General features: G+C 35.6%; 1 protein-coding gene across 2 annotated transcripts in view; it reads right to left on the bottom strand.

Moving 5' to 3' along the window:
- Nucleotides 1-13,004, bottom strand: part of ARHGEF12 (Rho guanine nucleotide exchange factor 12) — a 144,631-nt gene that overhangs the window by 48,389 nt on the left and 83,238 nt on the right. For both annotated transcript variants that reach the window (XM_082626614.1, XM_082626615.1), the window contains 7 exons: nt 11,713-11,811; nt 11,000-11,049; nt 8,592-8,649; nt 5,910-6,088; nt 4,172-4,249; nt 3,866-3,985; nt 2,209-2,349 (listed from right to left, as the gene is read on the bottom strand). In XM_082626614.1, the coding sequence (XP_082482740.1) occupies nt 2,209-2,349; nt 3,866-3,985; nt 4,172-4,249; nt 5,910-6,088; nt 8,592-8,649; nt 11,000-11,049; nt 11,713-11,811 (725 nt within the window). The remainder of the gene's footprint in view (nt 1-2,208; nt 2,350-3,865; nt 3,986-4,171; nt 4,250-5,909; nt 6,089-8,591; nt 8,650-10,999; nt 11,050-11,712; nt 11,812-13,004) is intronic.

Here is a 13,004-nt window from a genome sequence, read left to right as displayed (position 1 = left end):
CACATATTTGTTAGGTTCTTCTTAAGCCAAGCAGTCTTCTTTTCTTGCTGATCTCCCTGTCTCTTTACTCCAATTCATTTTCCACACTGACATGTTTCTGACTGTGCCTCTCTTCTGCATGCATGATAAAAGCCCAAACTCTTTACTCATTCATTCTGTTGTTCAAATACCGATTAAGCACCAATCATGTGTCAAGCAGTCTTAATTCACTGGAATGCCTGTTCCTCCACTTGCCAATTCACTCTGTATTTCATAAAGTTATATTTCTAAGCCACAGATTTTATTGTTAACATTTCTCTAAATATAAGATTCAAAATTTTCATTTGTATCACTTGTTCTGAATTCCTACAATCTGCCAGTTCTTGTAGACATAAAGTCAAATATGATGGGTGCTTGGCTCTCAAGAAACTCTCCATCTAATGGTAGAGACAAGCCATGAAAACAGAGAGGAGAACCAGCACTAAATCAAAAAGGAAAAATGTGAGGATTCCCACAAGCAGTACTGCTAGAACAAGTTATAACTTGGACTCAAGGCTTTGTTCCTAAGATCAGTTCCGGCCATTTCATCTATAATCCTAGTGTACCTGTAAAATTTTCACTGCTCTCCCCAAATGTCATGCATTTGCATACCTTGGAGCCTCTGAGTACTGGTATTTTGAAACGAGGTAGAGGCAGATCACTTATTAGCTGGGTGAGTTTGGCAAGTTAGTTAACTCACTTTGGCCTCAGTTATTTCTTTTGTTAAGCTGTGATAACAATACTACTACTTCATAGGGCTGTTCTGAGAATTAACTAAGATAAGAAATGCGTCACACATATTACAGCTTATGGTATGTGCGCCCAATAAACGTAAACCACTATAATGGCTTTCTTGAGTCAAAACTGAAATCTTTCATTAAGACAGCCTATCCAATCATAAGGTTCCTATCAACATCTTTCAAAAAATAAACAAAATCCTCAAATTTTCCTTGCATGAGGAACTGAGTCACTGAGCGTTAAGCCTCAAAAGATACCCTAAATGATGGCTTAGACCAGTGGCTTTCTTTTTTTTTTTTTTCTTTTGCGGTACGCGGGCCTCTCACTGTTGTGGCCTCTCCTGTTGCAGAGCACAGGCTCCGGACGCGCAGGCTCAGCGGCCATGGCTCACGGGCCCAGCCGCTCCGTGGCACGTGGGATCTTCCCGGACCGGGGCACGAACCCGCGTCCCCTGCATCAGCAGGCGGACTCTCAACCACTGCGCCACCAGGGAAGCCCCCATTTTTTTTTTTTTACAACCTCCAATAAGAGAAATTTCACACTGCTAACCAGCATGCGCACACCTGCATACACACACACACTGATACATGTGTACATATACACACATGTGTGCATATATGTGTGTGTACTACAAAAGTCAAAAAAAGTAACACTTAGCTCTTCTACATGAAAAGTACTCTTACTTCCTATCCTATTATTTTTTTAAAATGCTGGCCCCAACCCACTAAATTGATTTTATGACCCACATTGGGAAAAAAAAAACTGATTTAGATTACTTTCCTCATCACTTTTAAAGAGGGTGATCTATTTCTAATTCGTTATTCCTATTATTGCACACTACTTACAAAGTATTGCTGAGTAAGTAACACTGAACTTAGCTTTTAAGTATTCATATAACTATGGTGTTACATCATATTCAGCTTAAAATACTTCCTGATCATCTTCTTAACAAAAATCCATGTACATCTGGTAATTTCTGGATTAATCAAGAAAGCATTACTAAACATGGGCTATTAACTAAAGTCTACCTAAGAGGACTAAGGTTTTTCCTCTTTGTAATGGCAAAGTGCCCCATGATTCAAGACTGAGTCACTGTGACCACAAATGGAATATTAACATGCTCTTAAAGATATCAACAGTTGGCCTTTCGGTTCAGTAAGAAAGCACTGGCATTATTAACTTCTCTACCCACAAATAAGACGCCTGCTGGGAAATTCCATCTCCTCAAAAGAAACATTTGGCAATGGTGTCCAAGGGAACAAGCGAAGTCTGGAATTAAAAGCTCATATACAACAGTATCCAGAATTTCTGTTCATCAAATTGCTATATTAAAGGTGGTGGCAATAAAAAACTAAGTAATAAGAAAACACCTGTAGCTCACAAAACTTACAGTCAAATCGAGAAAGAGGCTGTAGAGAAAAATACAAGAAGATAAAGATGTAGAACACTTACATCTGCACTGTCACTACTGGGCCGAGAAGCATCTCCACTGCCACAGTCAATTCTGCCTAGTCCATCACCAGGATCTGCTTCTATTTCACTGACTGCTAGCCCATCGCCTAATGGCTTGGAGGATGTAACTGCAGCTCCATCCTAAAACAGATCGAGCACACACACAGACACACATTAAAAACAAACAAACAACAAAAACCCTTTCATTATGGACTGTGTAAAGAAACAGAGTTGCACTGCAACCTCAGTGGAGACTGTTTAAATTCACCCAGTTTGATGTAATCAAGAATGCTTAAAGCTCTAAAAGTCAAAAGCGTGCATGACTACAAACTCTGGGGTTCTCAAATGGCATGACCTCAAAGACAGGGAAAGTGGTATTTCAGTAAAGAGAATAAAAGCTCAAACTTCAAATAAAGCAAAACGATAAAACAGTTCAACTTATATAATTTATATTCCCTGCCCCTTAGTAAAGATTATGACACTATAACTTGTGGTTAAGTTCCTTCCAACACTTTAGAATTTCAATAAATTGCCAATTCTGGGACACAATGCTATACCGTAAATTACTATAAGCCTTTAAATCAGGAACAACAGTTTTACTCTTCAAACAGAGTAAGATTGTTGTCTTTGCTCAGTAATAACATAACAACATAAGCTGTCGATATTACTGAGGCAGAATACTCAAAACTTCATATAGCTAATGGGACTAAAAGTAACAACAACAAAAATGTGTAATGAAAAGTACACTGAACCAGGAAGTCGGGAGGCCTTACAGATGTGTGACCTTGTTTGAGTCATTTAACCAATTTAGGCCCTAGGTTTCCTCAACCACTGCACGATTTTTTTTTTAACTTTAAAATGAGCAGATTAGGATAGATGATTTCAAAGAATCCTTTTTAGTTCTGTGAACCTACAGACCTAACTCATGAAGAGTAACAAATAAGCAGCTTTTACTCATTTCTCCATATCCCCAATCTAAATATTACAGGACATAAATCTGGTTGATGTATAAATGCTAAGCTATTTTTCTAGTGAGACTACCATCTTCAAAACGTATCTATATAGCAAATCTATTGAAATCTATTTTTAAATTAGAATAAAAATAGTTATTAATATGAATGTGCTTTGAATTCATCAGACTGGGTTTACATACCAGTTCCATCACGTTTGAGCTACATGACCTCAGACAAGTTATTTAATTTCTCTGAGTTTCTCTAAGTGTTTATGTAAAATGGGGGGGAAACAACAGTAACATCTAATCTCAAAGGGTGTTGTGTAGATTAAATAAGAAAAATCGTACGTCCCTACTTAAAAACATAACTGCCGTTCTGTTTTACAATGGCAGAATAAATCTCAAAAATGTAAATATATGTATCTAAATATATTTTTGTAATTTGTGATATCAAAGCAAAAACACTCAATTCTTTCTAAAATTACTGTGGAACAAAGAAGCATGATATCATGAGCAAGCAAAGAATCAGAAGCCCACATTTCTTTTAGTTAATCATTATTTCTGTAACATCCAACACAGGACATCCTGTTGGCCTATGCTAGAAAAAATAACTTTTAAAAAAGGCAACTGCAACACTCTCTGACACATTCCCAGAAGAAAATTCTCCTGCAAAAGGTTGGGTAGCACTTTTAATAGCGATGCTACCTGAGCAGAGCCTGTGGCTTTGGATAACTGCTCTTGCAGTTGAGGAATGTGTTTCTTGGCCTCTTGGATCTCTTTTAGCAATCTTTGGGCAGGTGTTCGGCTGTAATCTTCCTGCAATAACTGAAAAGTTATAAAAATATTTCAAGAATTAATTACTTACGTCAAGAAAATCTTTTAAAAGTCAATAAAATAGCTGATGGCGTTGATTACAATAGTGCTTAATTATGATTATAATAAATACCAACTCAACTATGCCCACTCACGTTTTTACTGGCCTATAAAACAGCCCCATTTCTAACTTAGTACCTGTAGCCGTTCCTGTTCTTTCTGTAACATTTTTCTCAGAATTTCTACTTTCTGGTTATGAACCACATTGTTTTCCTCCTAGAAAAAGATAAAAAAAAACAAACAAAAAAACAAGAACCAATACAAGGAAAGTGAAACTAAGTATCGAAAATGAGTCATACAATGTTACGTCTCAGCTCCAATTTTCAATACCTATCAGGATTTTCTTTATTTCTGGTGGTTATGAAGACAAACTTTTAGACATGACACTTAAAGATAAAAGGTTACAGGGAAATGTCAACTCCTCTATTTCACTTTTGCTAAACTAGGTTCAAAAAACATTAAATATTGATATTAGTTGAAGAAATGAAGTTGCCTTAAGTATAAGACTAATATCTTGGGCTTCCCTGGTGGCGCAGTGGTTAAGAATCCGCCTGCCAATGCAGGGGACATGGGTTCGAGCCCTGGTCCACCAAGATCCCATATGCCATGGAGCAACTAAGCCCGTGTGCCACAACTACTGAGCCCACGTGCCACAACCTACTGAAGCCCGCGCGCCTAGAGCCTGTGCTCTGCAATGAGAAGCCACCGCAATGAGAAGCCTGTGCACCACAACGAAGAGTAGTCCCCACTCGCCGCAACTAGAGAAAGCCCAAGCACAGCAACAAAGACCCAACGCAGACATAAATAAATAAATAAATACATACATACATTTTTTTTAAAAAAGAAAGAAAAAAAGAATAATATCTTACACTTTCCCTCCTTTGGATTTTTACTATCAACCCCCGTGCATGGTTCAAATTCCCAGTATTTCCTACCTGAAGTATTAAGACAGATCCCTAATTCATCTCCTGTCATTTCTCCTTGTTTTACAACCCTATACTATTTTATCAAATAAGTCTTCCTAAAATCCTGTTATAATCACATCACTCTCTTCCTCAAAAAAATGTGTAATATATTCTTACTGCCCATTCAATTACATGTAAATTAGCCTCGTAGTTGTGACTTTTCAAAATAAATAGTCTTACTTTTTTCTAGCTCATCTCCTACTTCATATATCTTTAATGGACAACCAGCCAAACAAGAGTCCTGGCTATTTCCCCCAAACACTTGATGCTTTCTTGGCTCTTTACCTCTGTTAATCCTACTTCCTCTATCTGGGTTGCCTTCTTCCTCACTGCCACCATTAGAATATTACCTGTTTTTCAAGGCTCAATTCAAATAATAGCTTTCCATAAAGTCGTTCCTTATCACAACTGGATGTGCTTTCTCCCTCCTTTGAAATCTCACAGAACTTAATATTTTCCTTCTCATAATGTCTGCAGCTGCCTTTGTAGTAAAATTACTTGTATACTCTGATTCAATCTCAAACAACAAAGGTTTATTAAGTACTTAGTACTATATGCCAAGCAATATTCCAGGCTCTGGGGACACAACAATAAATAAGATAAACAAAAAAACCCTGTGCTCTTAGAGTATATATTCTAAGATAACAAAGGACCTTGAACATAGGATATCTTAATTATATTTTTGTGGGTGGCACCCTGTTTTGTATATGGTAGGTGTTAAATATTTGTTGAATTAAATCTGCTATCCCAATACCCTGTAATCATTCCAAATTATTAGGTAATTATTTTTATCAGCAAGTTATTTTCTAGAAACTTACATTTGTTTATCAACTCAACACTTTGAAACTCAACATAAAGCAAAGGCATTATTATACAACTGAGCATTTACAAAGACGTTTTCCCACTCTTACCCCCATGAGCACAGGACTAGTAATTCTCTCCATATTCCCAGATGCTCCAGGTGAATGAGGGGATGTCATGATGGGAGACATATGTCCAACGGCTGATGGCTCTACTTCAGAATCAGCAAGTGGAAACTGGGGCGACCCAGGTGGGCGTCCCTGAACAGTGAGAGCTACATAGGAACCCGCTTGGGGTGGGCAGATGGAAGAAAGGGGAGGGAAGGGAAAATAACATTGTCAAAAAATTTTTACTACTTAATCTTTGATAGTTCTAAAAGATCCAGTTATATGAGAAAGTTTCATCATCTGCTAATCATTTCTCCACAGAAAAAGAATCCTATTTGCCATTTCTCTTTTATGACTCCCTTAAAATTCTAAAAGAACAATGCAATTTTCAGATAGCAAATTACTTACTCATAGGTCAGATATTACTTAAAAGCAAGTAAGATTTATAACCCCAGTAAATTTTTTTTTAATTTAGAGAAGAATGAGTTATTATCAACTATCTACTAATGGCTATGTTCAATCAATTTCTCAAATGTAAATTTTAAAAATCACCATATTAAGATGATACTAATTAGACAAGGTTTAACTAATTTTCTGTAATGATGCAATTTTAAATTAACTTTAAAAAATGAGTGTGACCAAAAATATCTGCCAAAAACCAGAAAAAAAACCACAACAAATAAGTAGTGAGTTTTAATTTTAAAAATTTGGAGAAGACAAATTCACTAGGCATTTTACAGGGAAAAAACTATGGAAAGCAAAATTACCCATAACCAGAAAGACTCTGAAACAGACATTCATGAGTTATCTAGAATCAAGAAGAAATAATGCTTTCCAAATAAAAAACTTTTCTAGATAACTGACCTTTAATGACAAAACCTTTCTCTTAGACTTTTCAGTAGTAGGACTTTAAATTGTACTTCATACTTTTTCTCCCAATTTACTCCTCCCATGAAACTCACTGCTAATTATTTCACAGTGTTTGGGGTTCTAAAAATTTTTTTTATACTTAATGATCACAAATGCTGTGATATTGGGGAGATTTTAAGCACATACACTTTTTAAAGTTTTTCAGTCATATTTCTCTCTGTCACAAAGTCATCTAATATATCTTATTGACTTATCCACGTGCTTGGTTCTCATAGCTTCCTCGTTCTTCCCTTCCCTTCTTTAGATGTTTTTAAACTGGTTTGATTTGAAATCACTTTTATTATGTCTAGAATATGCACTGAAGAGTAGGACATGAGGGAGCTCTACTACAAGTATTAGCACACAGGGTTTAGGCATTTCAAATTTATATTTGTTTTGGGGCTTCCCTGGTGGCGCAGTGGTTGAGAGTCTGCCTGCCGATGCAGGGGACACGGGTTCAGGACACGGGTTCGTGCCCCGGTCCGGGAAGATCCCACATGCTGCGGAGCAGCTGGGCCCGTGAGCCATGGCCGCTGAGCCTGCGCGTCCGGAGCCTGTGCTCCGCAACGGGAGAGGCCACAACAGTGAGAGGCCCGCGTACCACAAAAAAAAAAAAAAATTCATATCTGTTTTCAATACTCCGAGTGTTTTATGCTTATTTTGAGTTTTTAGCTAGGCTCTTGTTATTGGATAAGTAATCTATTGCTACAGTCTTAGGATTTAATTTTTTAAGTAAAATTGATATTGGAACAAGTAAAATATATAACCTAAAAAGCTGAAGAAATAATCTTTTTATACTCTAAAACAGTTAGTTACCAGGCATATATTTATTATCATAAACCATCATATTTATGTAGCACATAAAAATTCATAAATCACAATCTCATTAAATAAGTAATCAAATTTATTCTAGTATGAGGATCTAATTCTGATCATCCCATTGCTTTTTAAAATGTACTAAAGTTAAGAACTAAGATCAAAGTGATCATTTTAGAGCACTGGTACTCTGATGAAGAGATAAAGGAATTCACAGGTTGCTTTAATCTAAGCAATAATAAGGCCAAGAAGGATTTTTTTATTAAATTTATTCTAAAGATGTCCACTTAATGAAAAGAAGTAATATTAAATAAAAAAGTAGTGTTTCTGCTTGGCCATAAACAACTATCTCTTAATTGTAGTCTATTACACTGTGGAATAGTCTGATGCAGAAGACTACAAATTCTTAACCCTGGAGACTTCCAAGAGAAGACCACTCCCCTGGATTATTTAATCATTTACTTATCTGAGGGAACATGATTATGCTACATGATTTTGAAAGTTCCATTTCAGTTCATCCAGGCCACTGTGTCTGATTTCTCAACCTCTTCTCTTTCAGGTCAACTCATGCATTTCTTTCAAATATACTGTCATTATTACCAAGAATAACAAGGACATTATAATCAACCACATAAATGAAGTGGACTAAAGATAATTATTAGTAAATTAAGAATTTTCACCTCAGACTTTCCTTTAATACAGGGGTCAGTAAACTCCAGCCAAGGGATTAAATTTAACCCACAGATTGTTTTGGCAAATATTTAGTTTTACTGAAACACAGCCATACCCATTCATTTATGCATCGTCTATGGCTGCTTTCACATTACAATGAGAGTCGAGTAGTAGATTATCTGACCCACAAAGCCTAAAAAATTTACTATCCGGCCTATTGCAGAAAATGTTTGCTTATCTTTGCTATAAGTGTTTCAGAAAACAAAACTGAGGATAACATTCACCTACATTTGATTAGCTTCACCACTTCCAAATGGTTTGAATGAGTCACCAGAGTTCCATTCACCTGTAAGAAAATGAAAATAGTGTCTGTCAGATAATTCTAGTTGAGACAATGGATAAACTGACTTCAGGAATTATCATATGTAATACAACCAATTATAACATAGTAAACAGGACTATATTAAAATGCATACATATTTGGTTCAATAGTCACTTTTACCACTATTCTGTAAGGTATACTCAGCAACAAAATGAACTTGAGCACAAAAAAAGGCCTTGATTTAAAGAGACGCAAGAGGGGGTGGATATGGGGATATATGTATACATATAGCTGATTCACTTTGCTATACAGCAGAAACTAACACACCATTGTAAAGCAATTATACTCCAATATAGACATTTAAAAAAATAAAAAGGATATTATAACTATTATAACTTATTTACCATGAAAAATGACAAAACATACTATGCAACAGATTTGCAAATCCTTCACAGTGAAGAACCCTCACAAATTAAAAACTCCCTTTGCTTTTAATTACAAATTCACTGATTTTCCAAAGGCATAATAAATTTTTTAAAAGATGAATAAGCAATATTTCTCCAATAATATTCAATTTACTATTAGTTTTCCAATCATCACCTAACCTTTACAAAGAAAATTAATTTTCAGACAGGCTAAATGTAGGAAGTGTTATCCAAAGTTTCCACTAAACCAAACAAATCAAGGTAAAAATATCAAACATGAATCTAACATTATTTTTTCTCTGATGCAAGTAACACTAATTTTTACAAGTTCAAATATATCAGGGTATAAAATGGAAGTAAAAGTACACTTGTCATGCCCACCAGAGATGATCACTGTTAAGCATGATGTTTAATCTTTGAGACATATTCTAGCATACACACACCAGATACACAGACACACATACATATACTCTGTAACTGCTTTTTTCTGCAAAAAAAAAGCACCGTTTTATTATATTATGGATGTCTTTCAATATAAGTACAAACAGACCTAATCTATTCTTTTTAAAAGCTGGAGGTGAAATACAATTTATTTCTTTAGCCCTCAGTATATGCATATTTAGATTGTTTACAAGTTTTCGATACAATAAAGCTTCAGTGAATTTTCCTGTACACGTATCAATTCACATTTAAACATCTATTACCTTAGATAAGCTCCTAAAAGCAAAATTGTGGTCAAAGGTTATATACGTTTTTAAAATATGTAACTTTTGATATATATTCACAAATTTCTATCCAAACAGATTTTACCTAATTTATATTCACAACAAGTTTATGAGAGTAGCCATTTTACCATACCCAAACTATGCCAAATGTATATTATTAATCTTTAAAATTTCTGACAACCAAATATATTTTCACCTATCATTTAATTTCTACTTCTCTCTTATCAGTGAGGTTGGACATATCCTCACTGCTATATTATTTCAATTACTTTGGAGAATTGCCTGATAAAATTCTTTGCCCTTTTTTCTGTCAGACTATTTATTCTTTTGTTAGTAATTTGAAAGTGCTCTTTACAATTAAGGCTATCATATTCTGTAGTATATTTCAAATATTTATTTCCAGATAGATCTTTGTAAATATGTTCATGGTGTCTTTTCCTGTATAGTAATTTGATTTTAAGTAATCACATTAGTTAGTTGTCTTAAGAGTAATTAGTGACTAATCCATTCTTTCCCTACTGATCAGAACTTAAGGGCTGTTTCTGGACTCCCTATTGTGTTCCACAGATAGGTCCATAGGTATAATAGAGTCACTTGCTTCAAATTAATCTGCACCATCTCACCTCACACTTACCCATACACATAATACCTTTGCAAAGTTCACTTAGAACAAATAATCATTTGGAAGCTTGATAAGGAATGGCACACCTCTCCAAATTTATTAATATATTTTGAAGAGAATTTCTTGCTAAGGGATTAATTTGGAGAAATATGATCTTTACAACAGCGAGTTATGACTCCATTTATTCAAGCCTTTTATTATGCTTTTCAGTAAAGGGTAACGTTAATTTTAAAATGAATGAAGTAAGTTTTTATAGTCAATAAATCCATCATATATAATCTGTAGCTTTTAATAAAAATCCAAGTTAAAAAAATCAAAGTATGGCTAATATATGTTGCTTTTTAATTCTATCATAAATTCCATAAGTCTTTTTTTTTTTTTTTTTTTGCTGTACGCGGGCCTCTCACTGTTGTGGCCTCACCCGTTGCGGAGCACAGGCTCCGGACGCACAGGCTCAGCGGCCATGGCTCACGGGCCCAGCCGCTCCGCGGCATATGGGATCCTCCCAGACCGGGGCACGAACCCGTATCCCCTGCATCGGCAGGCGGACTCTCAACAACTGCGCCACCAGGGAGGCCCAATTCCATAAGTATTTTCCTTACCTTGATGATTCGATCACCTGTCTGTACGCCAGCCCGCATGGCTGCTCCATCTGTAAGAGAAATTAATTCTTAAAATGTAATTCATTTACCTTCACTGATCATCTTCTTGAAAGAGAGGCAGTGTAACAAAATGGTTAAAAACATGGATTGTAAAGTCAGGCAGACTTAGGTCCAAATCCTGCCTCTGCCACTCACTAGTTGGAAGACCATGGACAGATTTTATGGTTTTTTTTTTTTACTCTAAGCCTCGATATCACCTGTAATATGGAGATAAAAAGTACCTACCTCAAATTATAGCCACCAAGATAAAGGAAGTATTCAATATATGGTAATAGTAGTTCAAGATATTATTGTCATTTGGGAGAAAAGAATGGATATTTTTGAGTCTACAACCACTTCTTTAATCTGTCTCTACCCAAATATCTCTGGTGCCATTAAGAAATAAAATTCCACAAACTTCTATAAGTGATGATGAGTCAAGTATCATGACTAAGGAGTATAAGAACTGTTTTCTTTTCATAAAGTACAAAAGAAAATCAACTGGGGTAAATTCATGCCTATAACCGTAACACTAGAGACAGCTCTAGCGTGATAAGGCCATGTGACCTGTAAGGTATGAGATTATTTTATTCTAAGCAATAGACATTTTTAAACTAGTCTATTCTTACTCTGTTTGCTCCCAAGTGACAAGACTGTGTTTAAAAATGCCTTGCCTTCTTTGACAGACTGTACGAACACTGGATTGTCTCCACTGACCGTCAGCCCAAAGCCATTGTCATCCTTCTGGATGATCACACAACGCTGAACGAGACCTGCACAAGAACCAAAGGGTAAAGAGAGAAGGAAAGAGAAAACAGAGAAAAAGACAATAATTACGTATTAGTAATGAACTGTAGTCTATCTGGAGAAACACAAGGTAGCACATGAAACCCATATAAAAAATAAGAGCACTAACCCCATAAGCAAAACAAACACAAGAATATCACAAAGAATCATATATACTGGTTTCTCACAGGGGAGGTACAGCAGAATTGCTCCAAGATTAAAAACAGCTAAGGCAAACTGGAAAATATGAAGTATTAGAGAGGAGACAGACAGAACGCCCATTCACATCTATGCAATTAATTTGTAGTATAAAACCCTCCCCCAGCTCCCTGTGTTTTTGGTGCTCTAACTGGTGTTTAAACCCAAGATAATCAAATATTTTGGGACATTAGGCTAGAAGCATCCCACGGTAAACTCTAGAGAAGTCCAACCCTACTCTCAATAAAATATACTCAAAAAAACACACTATAAAAAAGAAGGAAGTGCTTACAGAGCACCTGCAGCTCTTCTCCTGAAAGGGAGAAAGAAAAAGAAAAGTCCAAAGGAAAGAAAAGGAAAAGTCCAAGGGAAGAAAGACTTTGGCTCGTAGAAAAAATAAAAAGGAAAGAGAAAGAAAGTAGGAAAGATAAAGAAAGAACCTGTGAGTTCAACCAACTCTTTGATTTCTTTCATATACTTACCTGATTCCTACAGAGAATTTGTTTTCCTTCTAGTTAAATAGCAAACAAAAATTGTCAAGGCAAGGTGAGAAAAAGAAGACCACAACCAAAGGAACAGGGACGTCCCAAAACAGAACCCTGATTAGTGCCCAGGGCTGTTTTATCGTAGATCAAGATCAGAAGATCCTGAACTCTTTGTTAGCCAAAGATTTAATATATACTTCCAGCTTTTCAGAATCTAAGTGTTTTACCAAAAATCAGTATGTAAAACATGTAAACTAACACAAGTATAATGATGATTAGAAAACAAAAACTACTTCAAAATTAAGATTTTTATACAAAGAGCCATGATCTTTTAAATAAGTCTGATGTACAAAACAAAGGAAATGCTAAAGATTGCACATTAATTAATATATATGCATATTTCTTGCTGTTAATGAAATGCCACAAGTATGAGCCTACTACAGATGAAAAACTAGAATAACTGGATCCCAGATTAGAAAACATGAACTTGAACCTTA

The sequence above is a fragment of the Mesoplodon mirus genome, assembly GCF_964341445.2.
Source record: "Mesoplodon mirus genome assembly, chromosome: 7".
Taxonomy (NCBI): Eukaryota; Metazoa; Chordata; class Mammalia; order Artiodactyla; family Ziphiidae; genus Mesoplodon; species Mesoplodon mirus.
The sequence above is the reverse complement of the archived record's forward strand: the minus strand, read 5'-3'. Positions and strand labels throughout refer to the sequence as shown.